This window comes from Pseudochaenichthys georgianus, chromosome 18 (assembly GCF_902827115.2).
Source record: "Pseudochaenichthys georgianus chromosome 18, fPseGeo1.2, whole genome shotgun sequence".
Classification (NCBI taxonomy): Eukaryota; Metazoa; Chordata; class Actinopteri; order Perciformes; family Channichthyidae; genus Pseudochaenichthys; species Pseudochaenichthys georgianus.
Window position 1 is genome coordinate 3,078,946 of NC_047520.1, and position 20,357 is coordinate 3,099,302.

The window sequence follows — 20,357 nt, forward strand, 5'->3', positions numbered from 1 at the left end:
TTGTTTTATTTCGTTTTTTTTGTGAGTATTTGCAATAACAGAATGGTGTTCATCGTAACAAAGTGACATCTCACAATTGTTTTATTATTCTTTTTTAAATTCTCTATTTTCAGTATAATCTGGTGATTTATCTCGGCGTTACATTTTGCTTAAATCTTTTCAATATTTGAAACGTAACAATAGTCTTCCAGGAGCTAGCTTAACATTAGATAATCCTGATCGAAACATACAATCATAGATTAAAATGAACATTGTTTGCTGAACGTATAAAGGTATTCTTTCCATTTTAGTTTTCGCAATAATAGTATCAATTTAAAATGATAGAAAAAACGCTTAAAAAGTCTCAATATTTTACGTTTAAAGGTGGGGTAGGTAAGTTTGAGAAACCGGCTCGAGATACACTTGTTGTTATATTCCATGGAATGCCAAAATTACCCACCCCACCTTTAAAGCTTTTAACTTAGAGAAAAATTATGTCAATTATACTAAAGAAACATTTTAGCCACAAAAGCCGATTACATGAAAATGCTAATGCTAACATTAGCCCTTAAGCTAGTGGCAGTAGAACACCTGGTTAGCTTGGAGCAGTAAAACCTCACAGCGTGTTTTATGGATGATTTTAATAAGAACGTTTTATATGATCTTTCAAAGTTGACATACAGTAGTGTCTCTTTTCACACACTATTAAATAAACACACATGTTCACTGTCGAAATCTGGAGACATTTTATTTAATGACCTGTTGCTAATGATGTTTTTGTTTTCAGCTTTTTTTATTGAGTTGGTTTTGTGTTCCCAGTGTGAACATGATCGTGTCCAGAGGTGCAGTACAAATACTTTGACTGTACTTAATACATGTTTCTGGTATCAGTACTTTACTCCACTACTTATTTTTCTGACGACTTTTTAATTTGACTTCTTACATTTTGAACACAAATACCTGTACTTTCTACTTCTTACATGTTGAACACAAATACCTGTACTTTCTACTTCTTACATGTTGAACACAATACCTGTACTTTCTACTTCTTACATGTTGAACACAAATACCTGTACTTTCTACTTCTCACATGTTGAACACAAATACCTGTACTTTCTACTTCTTACATGTGAACACAAATACCTGTACTTTCTACTTCTTACATTTTGAACTCAAATACCTGTACTTTCTACTTCTTACATGTTGAACACAAATACCTGTACTTTCTACTTCTTACATGTTGAACTCAAATACCTGTACTTTCTACTTCTCACATGTTGAACTCAAATACCTGTACTTTCTACTTCTTACATGTTGAACTCAAATACCTGTACTTTCTTCTTCTCTCATTTCCCAAACAGCTGGTTCCTTTAGTCTGAATGTGTGTTTGGTGCGTGATCATTATTCTGTAGAGTCATTTGCCTATTGATTGGAACACGATCCGTGTATCCATCACTTCCTGGTCTTCTCTAAAGAAGAGGGACCAATGGAAACGTTGTCATGTTGCCGTTGTTCAGCATGGAAACATTCATTAGCTAACAATGACATTATTGTTCTATTGATATAAAGGGAGGTCAGGTACTCTTTAAAGCAGCTGCTAGTTATGGGTACTTTTTACTGAAGTACACTTCAAAGCCTTTACTTTCACTTGAGTAAAGAAGTTTAGTCAGTACTTCTACTTTTACCAGATTTTTAAACACGAGTATGTGTACTTCTACTTGCGTAAAGGATGTGTGTACTTTTGCCATCTCTGATCGTGTGTGAAACCGCAGTGTCGGCACTAATTGTCTTCAGCGTCCGCTCCTCTCCTTTGTTCTCTTTGTGTTGGCGTGTAGCTCTCACCGCGCTGCGTGCCGCTTCCCCCTCTGGGACGGTAATTCAAACTGTGTCAAAGCCTCATGGCTCCGGTGGGGATTGCCCTCAGTATTGAGTATTGAGTCGCTTTGGATAAAAGCGTCTAACAAGTGTCCTGTAATGCATGTCTTGATTTGCAGACCTCGGCTCGATGTCTCTGCTTTCCGTGACCAAGCGGACAAAGTATGACGTGAAGTAATCTGCTTTCCCCTGACGTTCTGTTCTCTCTGTCACCAGGAGGCTGCTGGGAATCATCACGAAGAAAGACATTCTGAAACACATGGCGCACATCGCCAACAGGGACCCCGACTCCATCCTCTTCAACTGACCCTCCTCCGTCGAGCGGCGGGGAAGATGAAAACACCAGCTTGGAAAACGAAATGCGCCTTTTTGTTACCTCTTCAGCTCTCGGGAAGCTTCAGAGGAAGCCGAGCAAGTCGAGCTCCATTTGCACTGGCGACTAGAGAACAATGGATGCGGTTTTTTCGGGGGCTTTTCCCAAAGACACTGCACCGCTGGAAAACTGAAACAACCGCTCGGAAACAATGACTCATCCATCATGCGGTGCAGACACACGGGAGAACCACAAGTCAACCACCACATCTGCTCCTTTATTTGACTTCTCACATTCTTTATTTCTCCCTTTTCCAAAAGACATGAGACTCCGAGACGCAAAGCAACCGCCATGTCGTTATCTTATCTACTACACGTTAACAGAATATACATTGAAAGGGAGGGGGAGGAGATCGCCTGGGAGTTTTTGGGGCGCTCCGTGCCGCCCAGACGGAGAGCTCCAAACTGGGCTGATGGATGCATGAACTCACCCGGTCCTCCCCCCCTGGCGCCTCGGGGGATGATGCATACGGGAGTGTGAGAAGAGGATCCAATACGCACACTTTACACTCCAGAAAGACTTCATGACAGCCTGGGAACTCGCTCCACACATTTGTTGTTTTCTTTATACAGAACTATGCAGTGTTGTGTTGCCATGCCGACTCCGAATGGCAACATGGCAGTACTATTCAAATATATATATAACAAATTAAACACATGCTGAAAAACCATGTCATGCCTTATGGAAGGAAGTGTGCAAGTGTGTCAGGCTCCCGTGGAAGGGCTACTACACAAAGAGAGAATCATGACACATGTTAATTTATGTATATGTTCAATTGTTTGTCCCACTAAATTATTTCACTGACTTAAACGTGTCCGTGTTTCTTTGTCGTGTGAATTTTGACTTTTTTTTTGCCAGACTCGGAAACGTATCGAGTTTAATCTCCTCTTTAATTGTTATTATTATTATTGGATAGATATATTGGTGATAATCATTAGTTTAAAACCCAAAACTAAACGAGTAATTTGAACGTATTTAACTGTCCGTAATATCTCTGATTGATTATAAAAATGAAACTACTGTTATCTTTTGCCCTGTGAATTATTTATTTTTTGTCAAACTCGCATTCAAACAAAGAACTTATTGAGTTTAATCTAATTTTTTAATTGTATTTATTATCAGATAGAAAATAGAGTAAGATGAATGAACTTTTTTAACTTCTTTAAAATTGGCTTTTTTTCCAGGGAGATTAGCCAATGCTAATGCTAATGGGGATCCTAATACTATTCTTAATAGTGTCCATACATTTGCTAAAAACCTAACATTAAACAGTCATTTAAACACATTTAAATTCATTAAGCTGATTTAAATACTGGATTCAGTTGATTATACAAATGAAACTACTGTTATCTTGAAATGTATTGTTTTGCTTAGAGGGCGGCTTCTGATGGTTCAGACGTTACATCACGCTGCATTCCTCTGCCTCGTTCATAAACAGCATAATATTATTCTGGACTATTTATACCACGACCAGTCTGGGCCTCACAAAGTTTCAGACTCTGTTCTTTGTCTCTGTCTTAATTCACTGAGTTTTCACTCCGTCACACCGGGGCCCTTTCTCTTTTCTCGAACTCCTATCCTCGAGACTTAGTCCCGCCCACAGGAGATGCGAGCCGAGGAGCCGAGGAGGGGAACCGAGGAGGGGAAGCAGCAGGCGGTTAGAGAAATGAGCGGTCATCTTAAAGAGACGTCCATTAATGATGACAGGAGGCAGCAGCCCTCTGTCTGATGGACAGATGTGTTCAAGACGACTTATATATTTACTTTGATTCATTCACAGTGCGGTATAATGAGACAATAACAGGCACACACATACACATATATGTATATACATATATACAATTTCAGAATCAAACGGAGCACTCTCATAATAACGTAACACTATCAGAGACTGGATATATCCCCCCCCCCCCTCTGGTCGCTACAATGAGGAAAATAAATTACGGACCAAAAGTTTTATTTACAAGTATTAAAAGTAAGCAGAGGACACCAAACCAACTGAGACCTGTCTGTCCGCTGCATCTACGCACTGTACCACACACACGCACATAGGCTACAGTTAACAGCCGTTGTGTATTTTATTGTGAAGCACTAAATGGTTTTAGAAAAATATCAACTCTTTGTTTGTAGATATCTACTAAACTACATCAAATAAAGAGAGTAGATCTGTTATACTGAGTGATATACATCATACACTCTGCTCTGCTTTCTGCGCGGACCTCACAGCTGTTCTCTCTGGAAACATCACGTCACGATGAAAGCAGTTTCTAAAATAATATCCAGGGGATGCATGCAGAGCTGTCATTGGCTGAGATAAGTCCGGCCGTGCGTCACGACTCTTTGAAACATCTCTGTTGCCGGAAATGCATCCACGAAGGAGCCGTGGAGGACCCATCAGTGTATCCTCGTTTAGAGCTCCTCCAGAGATGCTCGGTCCTCGAAGTTCATAGAGAAATGAGATGTCCTTCAACATGGCGCGCTGAAATTCATTTCCGGGTCCTCCCGGAGGACCGAGGAGTCGAGGAGGGGGATTTGACGAAATGAGAAAGGGCCCTGGAAGCCTGTAAATACAACTCCAGAGTTTTGCAATTATTCATAACTTTTTCATCTGAAACACATTTTTAGAAAAGCGTGACCCATTGTTTTTGGGCAGTGAGCACATGGCAAACATTCGGCATGTTGAATACCTCCATCAAGGAGATGTTTGGTTCGTTTGTTAGTCTGCAGGATAACAGGGAAACAACCTGGTTTTCATGGCACTTGGAGGCAGGATGTCGCTCGGTCTGAGGACGAACCATTACACATTTCGAGCAAATCTGAATCAAAATGCCGACATAAGCACAATATTTGATTTATCGAAATGTCCTCTTTGTGTTTCACTCAACGCGATACTATTCGATGTACTTGATAGTCCCCGTAAGGAAACACTGTTGTTTTGCTCTCATCAACGTTGTTTTGAGACGTAGAAGGCAGCTGTTTCCAGAGAAAATCTCCATTAGACGCTTCCTTCCCATCGCCGAACCACAGACGGATAAAGTCAGCGCCTAGCGGGTCAACATTGAAGCATTTAGCAACAAGAAAGCCAGGGTGTTATCCACAGGAGCTGGTGGAGGAGACCAAACAGGAGAGAAAACATTGGACCTACATTCATCAGGTATACATAACTGACTCCAAATGTTGTTGCATGTCAAACGGAGGCGTAAATAGTGAAGTGTTTGCAAATAAATTCTACTTTTTTAGAAGATTATTGTGAGTGTTGTGCTGCCAGCTTGTTTCTGCTGCCCCCTAGTGGCCAACATTGAAATCCGAACATCCTTTCACCCCAATGAGTATTTATTTCGTTTTTCCCATTTCAAATCGATTGATTCTATGTTCTGATTCATAATGGCTTTTGGCTCGTTGCAGCGGAGTCGCCGGGGTGATCCAGCACTTCTGGGAAGATTTAATGTCTGAAACGAGCCCGATTGATTGCATTTGACTGCGTAAAATCAATTGCAACATGATGGTGAACGTTTTTCTCCACGGTGTCCTCGTTGACTTGACTCAGCGCGTGCCAGCTTTTGCCGATGTCTTTATTAAAACATCTGTTTCACAGTTTGAAAAAGTCTGAATTGGTCTCAGCCTTCTTTGTATTACATTACGTTTCTGCCAGCGAGATAATCCTTTCAATGTTGCGTTGATCCGTTTCAAAACATTGGCTCGATGCCCACTGATCTTTAACTTCAGCTTGCTCCAGACCAGAGTAAATGGAACCACGTACAGGTCATTTACTCTGCAGGAAAACTCAAGTCATTTCCATAAAATCATCTGGGATGTAATTATTCTAAACACAAAACAATCAAAATGAGTTAGTAGCCTACTTCAAGACTTTATTTTAGCCTTTTCTTTTGTAGTTGTATCTGGAAATGTTTCCCTTACTTATTATCTACAAGATGGAAACTCTTATGAATCAACATTTCACGCATAAAACGTTGCAGCTTTTGTCTTGAGTTAGGAGACGGTACAGCCAATTTTGAGGACATATTGAAGGTGGTTGGGACGTCCCAAAGGAGTCATAAAACAAATCTGGAGCATCAAAGAGGAAGGACAGAAGAATTCTGTCAGTTTTCCGTAAAATACCGGAAAGATTTTCCCTTTAAAGCCTCTAAAAACACCCAAACTGAATATTCTGATCTGGTGAGGTATTGGTAAGAAAAAGTAGTTTTTAAGGCGAAACAAGCTACAAGTTGGTAATTTTTAATAAACATGCCTATTTCCTTGCCTTAAAGATAGGTATATGTGCGATATATACATTATATACATATGAATAACTGTGTAGTATATACCTGGCTGCTAAATCCTACTAACTATAGGATTTGTATTTTGAAAAGTTTTATTTTTTTTAACTTTTTTATTATATTATTTATTATATCATAACTTAGTACTTTTTTAACATTATGTAACATTAAGCTGTCTGTGTCTCTTTCCTGCTGTAACGATGCAAATGGCCCCTCTGTGGTACGCATCAGAAAATGGCAAATCAGATTTTGATGATTAAATAAACCTCTGATATTTAAAGTGGTAGATTTATGAGGATCAACCTCATCCGGCCAGAGATGCTTGCCGGACATTATTTGATTAATCATATCTTATTTAAAATCAGATGAATCGATAATGACATACTTGTGATGGAAGCCAGGAATCAACATGTTATCATTATAAGCATCTGGACTTTCGAGAGCCGTCGCCCAAAGACCGAGAGGAAAACAATGTGAGTGCTCAGGGACAATGTCTCATAAACTCTTCATGCTGGGGGGCCACTGCTCATAAAGTGTGTGTGTGTGTGTGTGTGTGTGTGTGTGTGTGTGTGTGTGTGTGTGTGTGTGTGTGTGTGTGTGTGTGTGTGTGTGTGTGTGTGTTGTGTGTGCGCGTGTGTGTGTCAGACCCTCAGGTTAGAGATGTCACGCTGTCACTCCAGACTAAGCGTCTCCGACAGCGAGTCAGCGCTCGTTTCTGGCCACTTAATCTCTGTGAGAAGTCTAGAGAACCGAGTGGAGAAGATGGAGAGGAAGTGTGTGTGTGTGTGTGTGTGTGTGTGTGTGTGTGTGTGTGTGTGTGTGTGTGTGTGTGTGTGTGTGTGTGTGTGTGTGTGTGTGTGTGTGTGTGTGTGTGTGTGTGTGTGTGTGTGTGTGTGTGTGTGTGTGTGTGTGTGTGTGTGTGTGTGTGTGTGTGTGTGTGTGTGTGTGTGGAATGTGAGTGCATTGTAGCTGTTTAGTAAGTACTCGGTGTATTGCTGAGCTCAGTTCCTGCCGCAGAGACTTCACATGAGGCTCCAGTTTCCCACCTGATCGTGGCGTTTGCATTCTCACACCTCAAACACACACTTGTGCACTTCCTCATACTGTCAATGTCTATATTTAATCCCTTATTTCCTTTCTGGTGTTCCTTATTTGTTGAGATATGTTACCTCGTATGTTTCTCTCTCGTATCAATCATTCGGTTCCCAGGCGTGCCACAGATTCCGTGCTCATTACAAAGCATTCACATGTGGTAATGGGCCAATTCAAGGTGTCATCCTACACCACGAAAAAGTGTCAAGTCTCTCCTCTTGTCCTACCTTTCTCCGAGCTGTCTATCTCTCTGGCTGCATGCAAAAGGATGACGTGTGTGTGTGGAATTTACCTGAGGGCTGGACGCATATTTAGGACCCAGCACAGCTTGTGTTGTTGTATCTCTGACCTCTTGGCCTCACCTGGGGTTATACAGGTGGACGTTCCCACGGCTTCTGCCACCTCTCATGTGATAGAATAATGACACTGAGAATTATATACAAGTTTCCAGTGGCGACTCGTCATTAGGGGCAGGTGCAGCCCCACCTAGTGTCAGCAGAAAGTATTAAAATAATGATTACAACAAAATGCAAAAAATAAATTAAAATATATATAAAATATATTTTAAGATCATGTTTAATCATCTGATTCGTCTGTACATTGCTGTTTTAGTATGTGTTCTTCTAATTAGTGTCTACAGTGTGTGCCTGTTGAGCTGTTTAGAGCCATGTGGGACACAACCCGATCATGCCCCTCCCTCTCACTGTCTAAGTGACTGTAAAAACTACACTGCGCATGCTCAGAGTATTTTCCTATTTAATGTGTGTGGCATCCCCACCATACATCATCTCACATAATTCAGAGCTGATTGGCTGTAAGTACGTGTGCCGCGAAAAGTGTGGTGTGTGAAGAGGAGAAGAGACGCGTCCTAAAACCCGGAAGTAAGCTGCGCATGGTTTCCCTCCACAAAAAAGCAATGAGATTTCTCCATAGGATTTTATAAAATAGCTCGAAATAAGATCTGTGTTCAGCCGGATAATATCCACATGTCTACCCTACTTTTATAATTTTCTAATCATAAATCCATCAATTAGATTAGACTTTTGAAACTACAAGAACATAAGGAGGATTTTTACAAAAAAGTAATAGAGATTTTGTCCAGAAGGATAGGCAAATGGACTTCATCTTCATGTCAAGGTAAGACTGCAATTTTATTGAAAATGGGATCTTACTAAGAGAGAACAATTCAATATGTAAATGATAAAATTACATGTTTTGGGTATCTTTCTGTTGAACTGTCTGTTTAAAATTAATTGAAGCATCAGACAAAAAAAGCTTTTGAACATAATATTATATTTTGATTTAGGTCAAATATAATATTTGTAAACCTGAGGAGTCAGAGCCTCACCAGCCATGAACCTCACTGCGGAAGCTTATAGACATCTGAGTTTTTTGTTTTTTGCCCCACCACTTTTGTACATATAAAAACGCCACTGCAAGTTTACCAAACAACCAACAATAAGAAACATTTCTAGGCGCCCTCTTGGTGCACTGGTTTGGTTTTTGATTTGACATTTTAGATTGTGGCTGAAATTAAATTGTGCGTTACGCAAATAGTTTGATGGTACATTTAGTTATTTCTCTTGGAAACACATTTTTGGGGATTTTCTTTCAAATCACTTCCATGTTCAGTTAACCTCAACTTTATTTAGCTCAAGCTCGTAACTTAACAATGACTTATTATCACCTTATAAAGATGTTAGGGCGAACGTGTTGGAGCATGCTTGGAAGCATATTTAATTGTTTTGGCTGCTAAAAGTTCCACAATTTTTACAAGGTATTTGCTAACTTTGGCGCTGGAGAGGCAGTGCGCTAATCAGAGTGTATTGGTCTGAAAACTAGATTGATGAGAGCTGTTAATGTGAACCAAAACAGTAAAAGACATAGGCTATAAAACCAAAACAACAAGCTGAAAGACACTAAACTCTCAAGTGTGACGGTGAACTGCCGAGTCCACTTGTTTTGGCCCTAAAAGCAGCCATTTTCACTCCCTTTATTTTGTCATGTGATCCAGTGTTGAAATACTAATTAGACAGCTTTAAGATGTGTTGCCAAGTAATGGCACTTAAATTACGTATCCAGCACCACTTTGACCCCAGGTTCTGCTGCTGAAAAACTATATTGATTGATATGTGTGCACTAAATTAGTTTCGATAGCGACTGGAGGGAGTGCGGTCGTCTTTCAAGCAGAAGGTTGTGGGTTCGATCCCAGCCCGTGCAGCCAACATGTCGATGTATCCTTGGGCAAGATACTTAACCCCGAGTTCCTCCCGATGGCCAGCGGTGTGTGATGTTAGGTCGTAGAGTAAGTGGTACTGCTCTGTATGAATGGGTATGAATGACGTGTAGTATGTAAAGTGCTTTGAGGGCTCGTAAAGACTGGATAAAGCGCTATATAAGTACAGTCCATTCTATCAGCGATATGCTGCAGGGTGTTCAGCCTGTTCGGCCTCTGCTGGTAGTTAATCATATTATACAACCGGAAAAGGGAACGTCATTTCTTATTGAGACTGTAAATGCAGCCTCTGATGATGACACGAGCAGCTCTGCTACTTTTATGAGTCCGCGAGGCAATGAGGATCAAACTCAAATGTTTAAAGAGGTGTTTAGGGTGAGATTGAATCCAGAGAAAGTGGAATTTGGAAAGAAAACTTCCACAGGGCCAACGCATACTCTGAAAGTAATCAAAATATATATAAGTGATACATCATTTTGTATTTTCTCTGGTGGTTTTGGTTTAACCGGGTTCACCCTAAAGTCACACATTGGGCTCCTAGGAATCAAGCGACTCTATTCATGCCTTCTTGGTTTCAAGCGTATCACTGACTTCCCCAATCCATCACATAATAAAATGATGGTTGCACTCAGATTGGTTTCCATTCACCATGTTCCACTGCTAGATAGCGTCTTGTAATGTTCCACCACTGACACTGAAGACAAGGTCATGGAGTGCAACCAAGCCGCTTTACATCAATGATCTGCTATAAACGGCACAAAACCAACACTTTTTGTAACCTCATGGAGCAGAACACACTCAACGTATCCATTATTTCACACAAGCTTTAATCTTATATTGTACGTGTTTGTCTACCATCAGCCAAACCCATTTAAAGAGATAATACTTACAGGGGACCTATCATGCAAAATGCACTTGTGTACGTCTTTTATATATGAATATGTGTCCCCGGTGTGTCAGAAAACACAACCCTCTCTCTTTTCCTCCGTACCCAAATCTCTAAAAACGGGGCTGCGACGGAGCTGATACAGATTTTAATTTTTCTGATGTCAGAAAAGGGGTGCTCCGCCTATATGGGCAACTCTCCACCTATCAGGGGAATGGGGGGTTGGGCCACGGCCATTGCTGCTCGAAAGCGCTGGAGACGCTGTAGTACATATGCCAGCCCTGTAGGTGGCGCTGTAGTATGCCACAAAAGCAGCGAAGAAGACTTCTCACAGAATTAGCCCTTGCAAAAACAGGGCTGGAAAAAAGCAAATAGAGCGAAATGTGGCATGGCTAAAATGCATGATCTGTTTGGTATTTTGAAAGAAAAACTTCACGGACATGTTTTAGGTATGGCCCTACAATATATTATTCAAATATAGCATGATAGGTCCACTTTAACTTCAGATGACTTCCAATTCCAGTATGATAGGTCATTTCTACATTTGATTTATTGTTACTGTAGCTTAAAGCTATTATTTTCATTCTGAACTTCACCATAAGCTACTTTTTTATTTCATGAATACAGTTGAATACCAAGGTACTATCTGCAATGTCCTGCAAATTAGTAGTTGTTGCATGTTTTTAACGGTTGTATGTCTGTGGATTAGGACTAATAATCAGTTATTTATATTTTAAAGATACGTTTTTTTTCCAGTTTTAAACATAATCATTTAAAACTAGAGAAGGAAATAGATTTAATGTAAGATACTGTGTACGTGTACGTGTACGTGAAATACTAAATCTTAAGTTACATTTGTTGTCCCTGGAGTAGACTATAGGCGACAGGTGAGGAGCAGGGTGACAAATTGGACACGTCTGGTAACCAATTAAGGTTGATTAACAGCCCCAACGCCCAGCTGCTGCCTCAGGTGCACTTAACTAGCTGCACCTACACTGCCTGGTAAGCAACTGTGTGATTTTTAGGGTAAACACGGACATGTTAAATGTAATAAAACGTGTTTGTTGGCCTCAAAACTATTTCATACTAGGACGTTTTTGAACTGCAACTAAATACAGAAACATATTTACAAAGCTAAGCTAAAAACGCTATGTACACAAGCTAATGCTACAAGCAGCTACTGTCAGTGTGGCCAACGGTAGCTAACGGTAGCCACTTGCTAACGGCTAGCTAAAACAGTGCTATCATGCAGCTTTTTGTTTTGTTGTGAGAGTATTTCAATCCATTAGTAAAGAGCAATGCTTGGAACAAAAAGTGTTTTAAAAGAGGCAACTTTTCAACATAATTTGCAAGGCTAGTTTGAACATTTTAAACTCGTTTTAAGATGATAGCATGTGTGTGCTATTAGCCCCCTTAAGGATTGGATCTTACTCATTTTGTTGCTTTCAATGCAGATTATTTATACATAAAATGAAATGAGGCTTAATTCTAAAGTAAGGACAACAAAGCTGAACAGAAGTAAACACAAACATTCACCTATTTTGAAACATACAATGTAAATAAGTCTGTGTTTTTGTCATGTTTAACCAGTAGTGCAAAGCGTGAATATGCTGGAATGAAGAAACAATGAATCACTGGTTGCTTTATGCACAGTAGACTATGTGCAGTACACACAGCAGTTTAGGTTATTTGAAATGTACATGTAACAAAATCTCTTTTATTGATAGAGTATTTAACAGCTATATGCTTTGGCCTACAGTGTTCTGCAGCGCCTACCAAAAATAAATGCATGATTACAGCCCAACACATGTGGACCAAGAGAGGCATGCAGAAAACTTCTAGAGCGAGCCAAGTTCCTGGAGACGTCTGGTATGCAAATAGTGTGTTTTTACTCTTGAATGTTGTTCTCACTGAACAGAAGAGGCAGATATAGCTGCACGATAGAATGATTAGATTAGCTTACTCTTGTTATCTTGTATAATATAATTTAAAAAAGTCTTTGCCTGAGACATACGCCAAATATAAAACATACATCGCACAGCAGAAAGAGAAACATCTGTGCAGTGTAATGCAATCCAGTCCTAAGACCACAGCTAGCATTGACACTTTACAAAACATATTACATTTGTACAAGTGTTAGAGTCAAGTCAGCGATGTATCATATTTGCACTGAATGAGGTGAAAGAAGCCCACAATGCCGTAATTAACTTTAAAATGCATCCATGCACACTTTCTTATGAGTGTTTTGTTAATTAAGTTAATGTGGCAAAACTGCGCTATTTTTCTAAATGTCTCATTTGCTCTTTCCTGCTTGGTCTGGCTTGTTGTATATTTGTAATGGTCTGATGCGTACTCGGCTATATAAGTAATTGCAGGTGGTTGTTTGGATTTCCTTTTATAGTGTTTTTCACTTTTTATGACTAATTATATCTCCCCTAGTTAACAGAGCTATGCTTGAAATAATGGGAGGTCACCCAGACTCCAATAAGAAGGATAACATTTTTTTTATTTTTCACTCTGAGTGAGGAAAAGGTCAGCGAAGTGGGAATTAGCTGTAATAATTTAAATCACATGTTTGATTTATTGTAGGTGTGCAGTCCTTTTTTAAGTTGTTACATATTTTTCTACTTACAGTAGTTGTAAGATCTGACAAGAAGGTTATGTTTACACTTAACTTTGTTGTGTGGTTAGTCTGTTTTCACGATAACGGAAAACTACTGGCCCAAATGTATTGGACATTTAGTTGACGGGTGTTGCGAGGGCTATGAAAAAACCCATATAAATGCGAAGGGTATCCAAATCTGTGGGTGGACGCACTTGTTATTTTTTTGTCGGTGAAACAGCCTTGGCGCTCTCTGTTTTTTTTACTAATCTCACTGCGAAAAACCGCCTTATTCTGCGAAAATATATCGAATGTCAATCAAAACACCGCTGTAGGCATTTTGAACGTTCCTCAGAATTGTGCGGTCCTATTTCAAACCACATCTAATACGGTATTGGCCAACTCGCTACTCGCTACAACTTCCAACTGTTTTGCATCTCAGTCCAAACACTGTTGAACTGTTTTGACGAACGAACCCTAAAATGCAGTTATAAAAACTACTTTATTTGTAGCAGGATTGGTCACATCTGTCACTCACAGAACGCTTTCCACATGCATTCAATTGTATGAACACACACCCCGCATTCATACCATAATAACCGTCAACTTATTGAAAAGAGCTTTAATCACACTTGATGTGTTGAACGTCTGAAAGTCTACACAGGGGTGTCAAACTCAAGGCCCGGGGGCCACATTCGGCCCGCGACTTCATTTTCTGCGGCCCCACAAGAGCTTGCAAAGAATATAATATGTTTATTATACAGTTACATGCTACAGAAGCACGTCGCCCATAAACTACATGTCCCACAATGCATCTCAAATACGACTTTTTTCTCAGAATTTGCCTTTTTTTCATAGAATTCCTTTTTCTCAGAATTAGATTTTTATTTCAAAATGTCACTTCTATTTCTTTTTTCTCCAGAATTTGGCTTTTCTTTTTAAATCATTTTGGGACATCCGCACTGAAAAGACTTGCAATTATTTGCCCTAGACTTCTGCTTTCAGACGTAGTTAATTATGAAGTTATTACCCTATCCGGATATTGGATAATCCAAAGCAGAGGCAATAATGTAATATAATACATTATTTTATATATATGATATATTTATATATGTATTTTGATATAGTCTTAAAGTTACAACCGGCCCTTTGAGTGCAACCATAATGCTGATGTGGCCCGCGATGAAATTGAGTTTGACACCCCTGCTGTAGTAGTTTCTGTGCTTTACATATTTTTCATATTTCCTCAAGCTTTCCCGTTACTTGGCTCAGATTGCTATCGCAGTAACCTCCAATCAGGTTTATTTTCATACCCAATGCCATGCATACGTGTAACATGCTCCACACACACTGATCCCATTCCCAGTCTGGGCGTCTTTTTAAAAACTCTCTGCAGATGTGTGTCAGTTGATATTTGATGAAGGATTATTTCACTCCTCGTGGATTTATAGAGCCCGTATGGCTGGGTAACTTCAGTCCAGTGCGCTCAAGCATATCTTTACGCCAAAACTCAATCTCATTTGATGTTTCCTGGGAAATCCCTCACTGTTTCTGACTTTTAACAGACGGTTAAAATGATGGACCTGATGCACCCTAGTGAGAGCATTTGAAGCCTGAAGGTTTTTCCCATGTTCCAATAGAGTGACGCGTCCTAAAACCCGGATGTAAACTCCTTCCGGTTCCTTCCACAAAAAGCAATGCAATTTCTCCGTAGGATTTTGGAAAATAGCTGGAACTAAGGTCTGTGGTTGAAACACATTTAAGAGACGGATCACGTTTTGTTCAGCCGGATAATCTCCACATGTCTACCCTACTTTTATCATTTTCTAATCATAAATCTCGCCAGAAGCAAAATGCTAACGTTATGCTATAAAGCAACTAAAGCAGGGTCGCTGCTTCAACGTCACGCCGACTTAAGATCCATATTCAAACATACAGATTGTAAAAGGTACGAGTTGAAGTGTTTGAACACTCTGCAGGAGGCAGGGACTTGCTTTCAAGCAGAACAGGGACTAACTTAGCGGAGTGTTTTACGTGTTCGGCGTAATGACGTAAAACGGCCTGGACAGCTTCTGTAGTCCTATTCAGCCACTTGGTAACAACCATCGTTTTTCAGACACGTAAACTCTTCAGAAAGCACCAGCGGGGTCCCTGCTGATGGATTTAATGTCGTAGAACAAAACGTGATCCGTCTCTTCAATGCGTCTCAACCACAGACCTGATTTGGAGCTATTTTTCAAAACCCTACGGAGAAAATACATTGCTTTTTATCGAAGGAACCGGACGTGGTAAAAATGCTAACTTACTTCCGGGTTTTCGGACGCGTCACTGCGGTTCTCTATTGTACTGATTTAATGCAGAGCTAACTACGACACAGAGTTACAGACACATCAAAGGAAGAACCGTACCTGTTCATTTCCTCTTTTTAAGACTAATGTTTCAGGCCTACACCAATATTAATATGTGTACGTTTAATGCTGCAAAACAACACAACATATGGCATTTTCTAAGGCAACATTGACGCTTATTTGAAGTTGTGATTTGGTTACAAGGCTAATATGAATCCAATATTGACTTTCCTTCAATGCAAAACGTTGGTTGTGGCATTGAAGGAAATAGATGTTTAAAGAGGAAAATAGGAGACAAAGCCGCATTCATTCGTATCATAGTTACGACAAGTACATACATACCCAGAATAAAGAGGAAAATGTCTTTGGATTTTGTTTTCAGAACTTTTAGGACTTAACGATTACAATAAGGGCTGTTCATGGTTTGGCTGAACAAAATGTATCTTCTGATTTGCAGACGTCTCTTTCTCAATCGAAGTCAATGGGGAAAAGTCATGTTGGGCCCAGTGACGTCACGGATGAACACAGAAATTGTCGAACCGGCGTCCTGAAGCTTCAGATGTGTGTGAAACGGCAGCGACTCTGACTTCCACGGCTTTTCATTTTCTTTCATTCTCCGCGGGTAGTTTCCCTCAGCTTCCTGTCGCAAACCCCGTGTGTGCCAAGAGGTTCTGTTTTAAAGACCTTATCAAAGTGTAATAGTGTTTGTTGCTTTATTGCAGGAATAACTGCATTGTTTAGGTGCCCTGCAAGGTATTCCGATCGCACCACTCCCACTGATTCTCAAATTCCTATTTCCAATGGCCGGTAGTGTGGGGCGCAGGGTTTAAACAGTAGTATTGTTCTCCTGAAAACAAATGTGTGTGTGTCAGGTTGAGCGCTTGTCTGGCCCCACTTAGACTGGCTCTTAGGATGCTGGGTTATAATACAGGAGACGTGAAAAGAGCGACAGCACTTGATATGAAGGGTTGTGGGGACCTACATCTGTTTACACAGTCACGTGTGGGGACTCGCCTCCCTTATGGGGACAAATTGGAGGTCCCCATAAGGGGGATCATTAATGTTAGGGTGAAGACTTTAGGGTTAGGGTTAGGATATGTCTCCAGGAAATGCATGTAAGTCAATGTAATGTCCCCTGAAGTGATGTATACGTGTGTGTGTGTGTGTGTGTGTGTGTGTGTGTGTGTGTGTGTGTGTGTGTGTGTGTGTGTGTGTGTGTGTGTGTGTGTGTGTGTGTGTGTGTGTGTGTGTGTGTGTGTGTGTGTGTGTGTGTGTGTGTGTGTGTGTGTGTGTGTGTGTGTGTGTGTGTGTGTGTGTTTATGGGAGAATGCTGATATGGAGATAAGGGCAGAGTGGGGGTGGCGGGGTCGTGCGTGTCAGGAAGGGTGGTGCTGTATTGGGGGGGGCACCAATAGGTCTTTTGTTAACACTGCTATGAAAACACAGCGGTCAGAGAAACAGTAGATAAAGTCTTCAGTCCGAGCGAAGCCTCCCCAGATAGCAAAATAGGTTAAATCAACGTTGAATTATGGAAGAAATATCCAAGTGTTGAGGCCAAAATTGACCACCCAAAAAACAGTTAGGAGCACGTTTCATGCCATTTGGATTCGATTGGTAGTACTTTGTAGTGATACTATTTTGGGTCCCTAACATTCATTGAGCTAGGGACCCCCCCCCCCACTGATTGGATGACGCTGAGTCGAATGGTAGGTGACATCAATGGTCTACAACTTTTCAATAAGAAGTTACAGATTTTTGAAATAGTTGCAGATTTAGCTTTTTTTTTAACTTTTTTTTTTTTAATTAAAAAACACTTTTTCAAACTCAGAAAAGGACGTTGAGTCGAATGGGCAAGGTCTTGATTTTCTAGGACCTTACCAAAGATCACCGAACAGATTGGAGTTTGACCCCTGTAAAAAAATTACAATGTTTTTTTGTTTGTTTTGTCTTTTATCAAAATCTATTCCGAGTTACTTTTTGACGCTGAATCCAACGGTGCCAGTCTTGAAGCTGTACGACCCCTAGTGGCCAAGATAATCATAAATAACTGTCTCAAAGGCTTGGAAAAATATTTTTTCAAAATCAAACACCATATTCTGAGTCAGTGCGCTGCCCCGAACGTGCCCATATAACTTTCGTCACACACGGCCTTACGGTTCTCCTTAATTGGATGGGGTCAAGGGGCTTTCTATTTTGCGTTATATCTCGATAACTATAAGGCCTTCCGGATATGTCGTACAGCTCATCAAGGCGCACGCGTGGATGCCCTCGGTGTCCCGGTCCGACATTCCTACGAGAAGTTTGTTTTTCAAAGTTTTCCTTCAGTATGGCCTAACGGTCTTGCCCTCTGTGAGGCTCCCTGAAAGTGCAGGACTCTGGGTGGGAGTGTCGTACGAGAAAGACGAAGACATCCACACGTGCGTCTTGGGTATCTGTACAACATATCCGAAAGGCGGATTCTAAAAACCTATCGTTGTGGAGTTAGAATGATTTATTGTGTGTTATGGCTTGATTCTTGACCCTAGCCAATTAAGGAGAACGGTAAGGCCGTGTGTGAGGAGTTATATGGGCGCGTTCGGGGCGGCGCGCTGACCCAAAATCTGGTGTCCAATTTTAATTATACTCCTTTTAAACCGTTTTCCACTATTATCTCGGCCCCTAGGGGGCGCCAAAACAACCGGACAACGGATTATTGATCAGCTCTTCACCCCGGACGCGCCAATATAACTTTCCTCACACATGGACATATGGTTCTGAAAATTAGGGTTACAGGCTTTCTTGAATAACTTGGCCACTAGGGGGCGCTGACACGATCGGACAACGGATTCTTGATGGGCTCTTCACCCCGAAAGCGCCCATATAACTTTCCTCACACACGTACGGTTCTGAAAATTAGGGTTACAGGGTTTCTTGAATAACTTGGCCAGTAGGGGGCGCTGACACTATCGGACAACGGATTCTTAATCAGCTCTTCAGCCAAACCTGCCAACCTCACACTGTCCAATAACAGGAGATTTATTTCCAGGGGTGGGGGGGCATACTGAACACGCCCCCAAGCGGGGGGTCTGGGGGTCCCCCCAGGACATTTTTAACAGAGTAGATGTAATTTCCAGTATTCTGGTGGATTTCGGGAGTTTGACACTTTTATCAGGCTTTACTTCCACAGGATCCATTAAAAAGTTAAAAGTAGCAATAAAAGAGCCATATTTAATAATAACCACTAATTACTTAAAAATGACTATCTCTTTAAAATGGCATTGGACTGGAGTTTATCCAGACATAAAGCGACCGTAAAAGAGTAACATTCCCATTCTCTCAGAAAGAGAGTTTTTTTTGGGCTGTGTGTGCCAGAATCAAAGTGTGTGTGTGTGTGTGTGTGTGTGTGTGTGTGTGTGTGTGTGTGTGTGTGTGTGTGTGTGTGTGTGTGTGTGTGTGTGTGTGTGTGTGAGCACGTGTGTGTGTGTGAGCGTGTGCATGCCCACTCTGGGTGAGAGCATTTTATGGGAGGGGGGTCTCACATTTAAGCTCCATATGTTGAGGACAATGGGTTGTGATTTTTTTAAAAATTATTATTATGTGTAAATCTTCTTAAGTTTGTGCGTAATGACAAAAACATCTAAAAGTTACCTTTGGACAGAGACTACAAGGAGTGGAGCAGTCCAAATGTCCCATAATATCCTATTTTAACCTAGTGGTACACTGTAAAAAAATTTTTTCACAGAAATGTACTGTATTATTTTACAGACCTTTCTTGTTTTTCTATATTACGTGTAAATACCATAAAAATACAGTAATTACTTTTATTTAAAATAAATAAAGGTTTAATTCTGTAAATTGGTTCGATGAGAAATGATCGGTTTTTTACAGGATAGTTCCATTGTTTAATTGTCTTGAATGTTAAATTACATTGAATTCTATGTAAAAACACATAAAATACACATAATTTTACTGCATGTAAAATGAAGGCAACTTTCTTTTTTTTGTTGCAGTAAAACCTTAAACCTTTCAAAATGTGTGCAGTGATTAAGTCTCATGAATGTTTGCGTTTCACAGATGGAACCACACGGATGCACGGCGATGACACCAGGCTGCTTTTGAAAGGCAAGTCTATTAGACTTAGTGTAATTCCTCATGAGTCATTTGCAGGTTATTTTCAATTCTCACTTTACACTTTTCAATTATATTTTTCTTAAGACATTGCCATCCAGAAGATGACTTCAATGCTCGCTGAAGTACTTGTGGTGGTAAAGGACCTGTCCAGAGATGTGCAGTTCATCAAGAATGAGTTGGCAGAGGGCGACATGACCCGGCTGGTAGTCAGGGACCAGCACACAACCCATATGTTCCCCATCCAGCTGCCAATCGCCAATGAAGACGACTTCAATGAGGCTGAATCATCGCTGAAGAACGAATCAGTCCGTCAAAAGATGGTAATTTGACAGACTGAACTGCATTCATTTATGAAATGTGGATAATATCAGTGCAGTCAAAATGTGCTTAGTTATTGCCCTTTAGCTACTCAACCACATATAATTGTAGTCTACAAGTTCAAAACCTGTCACGGTGCATGCATGAGCAAGATCTGCTATTTATGGAAAAGTTTCGAAATTGTTCAAATATATTTTTTACATTTATATTGACATGACCAAAATTGGGACACCAGGGTTAAAGTGGCATGAACTTGACTGA

General features: G+C 40.5%; 1 protein-coding gene and 1 long non-coding RNA gene across 3 annotated transcripts in view; both read left to right on the forward strand.

Annotated features, from left to right (window-relative positions):
• clcn5b (chloride channel, voltage-sensitive 5b) overlaps positions 1–2,161 on the forward strand; it is a 32,734-nt gene extending 30,573 nt beyond the window's left edge. Inside the window, exons 14-15 of the mRNA XM_034106546.2 lie at positions 1,815–1,852; positions 2,071–2,161. Coding sequence (XP_033962437.1) covers positions 1,815–1,852; positions 2,071–2,161 — 129 coding nt within the window. The remainder of the gene's footprint in view (positions 1–1,814; positions 1,853–2,070) is intronic.
• Positions 2,162–11,667: 9,506 nt separating this feature from the next.
• On the forward strand, positions 11,668–19,772 carry LOC139435694 (uncharacterized). Of its 2 annotated transcripts, none has more exons than XR_011644906.1 (3): positions 11,668–11,720; positions 12,478–12,587; positions 19,722–19,772. It is a non-coding gene; the product is annotated as an uncharacterized lncRNA (long non-coding RNA). The 2 variants fall into 2 exon arrangements; XR_011644905.1 differs by lacking the exon at positions 19,722–19,772 and adding an exon at positions 16,126–16,294.
• Positions 19,773–20,357: the final 585 nt, after the last annotated feature.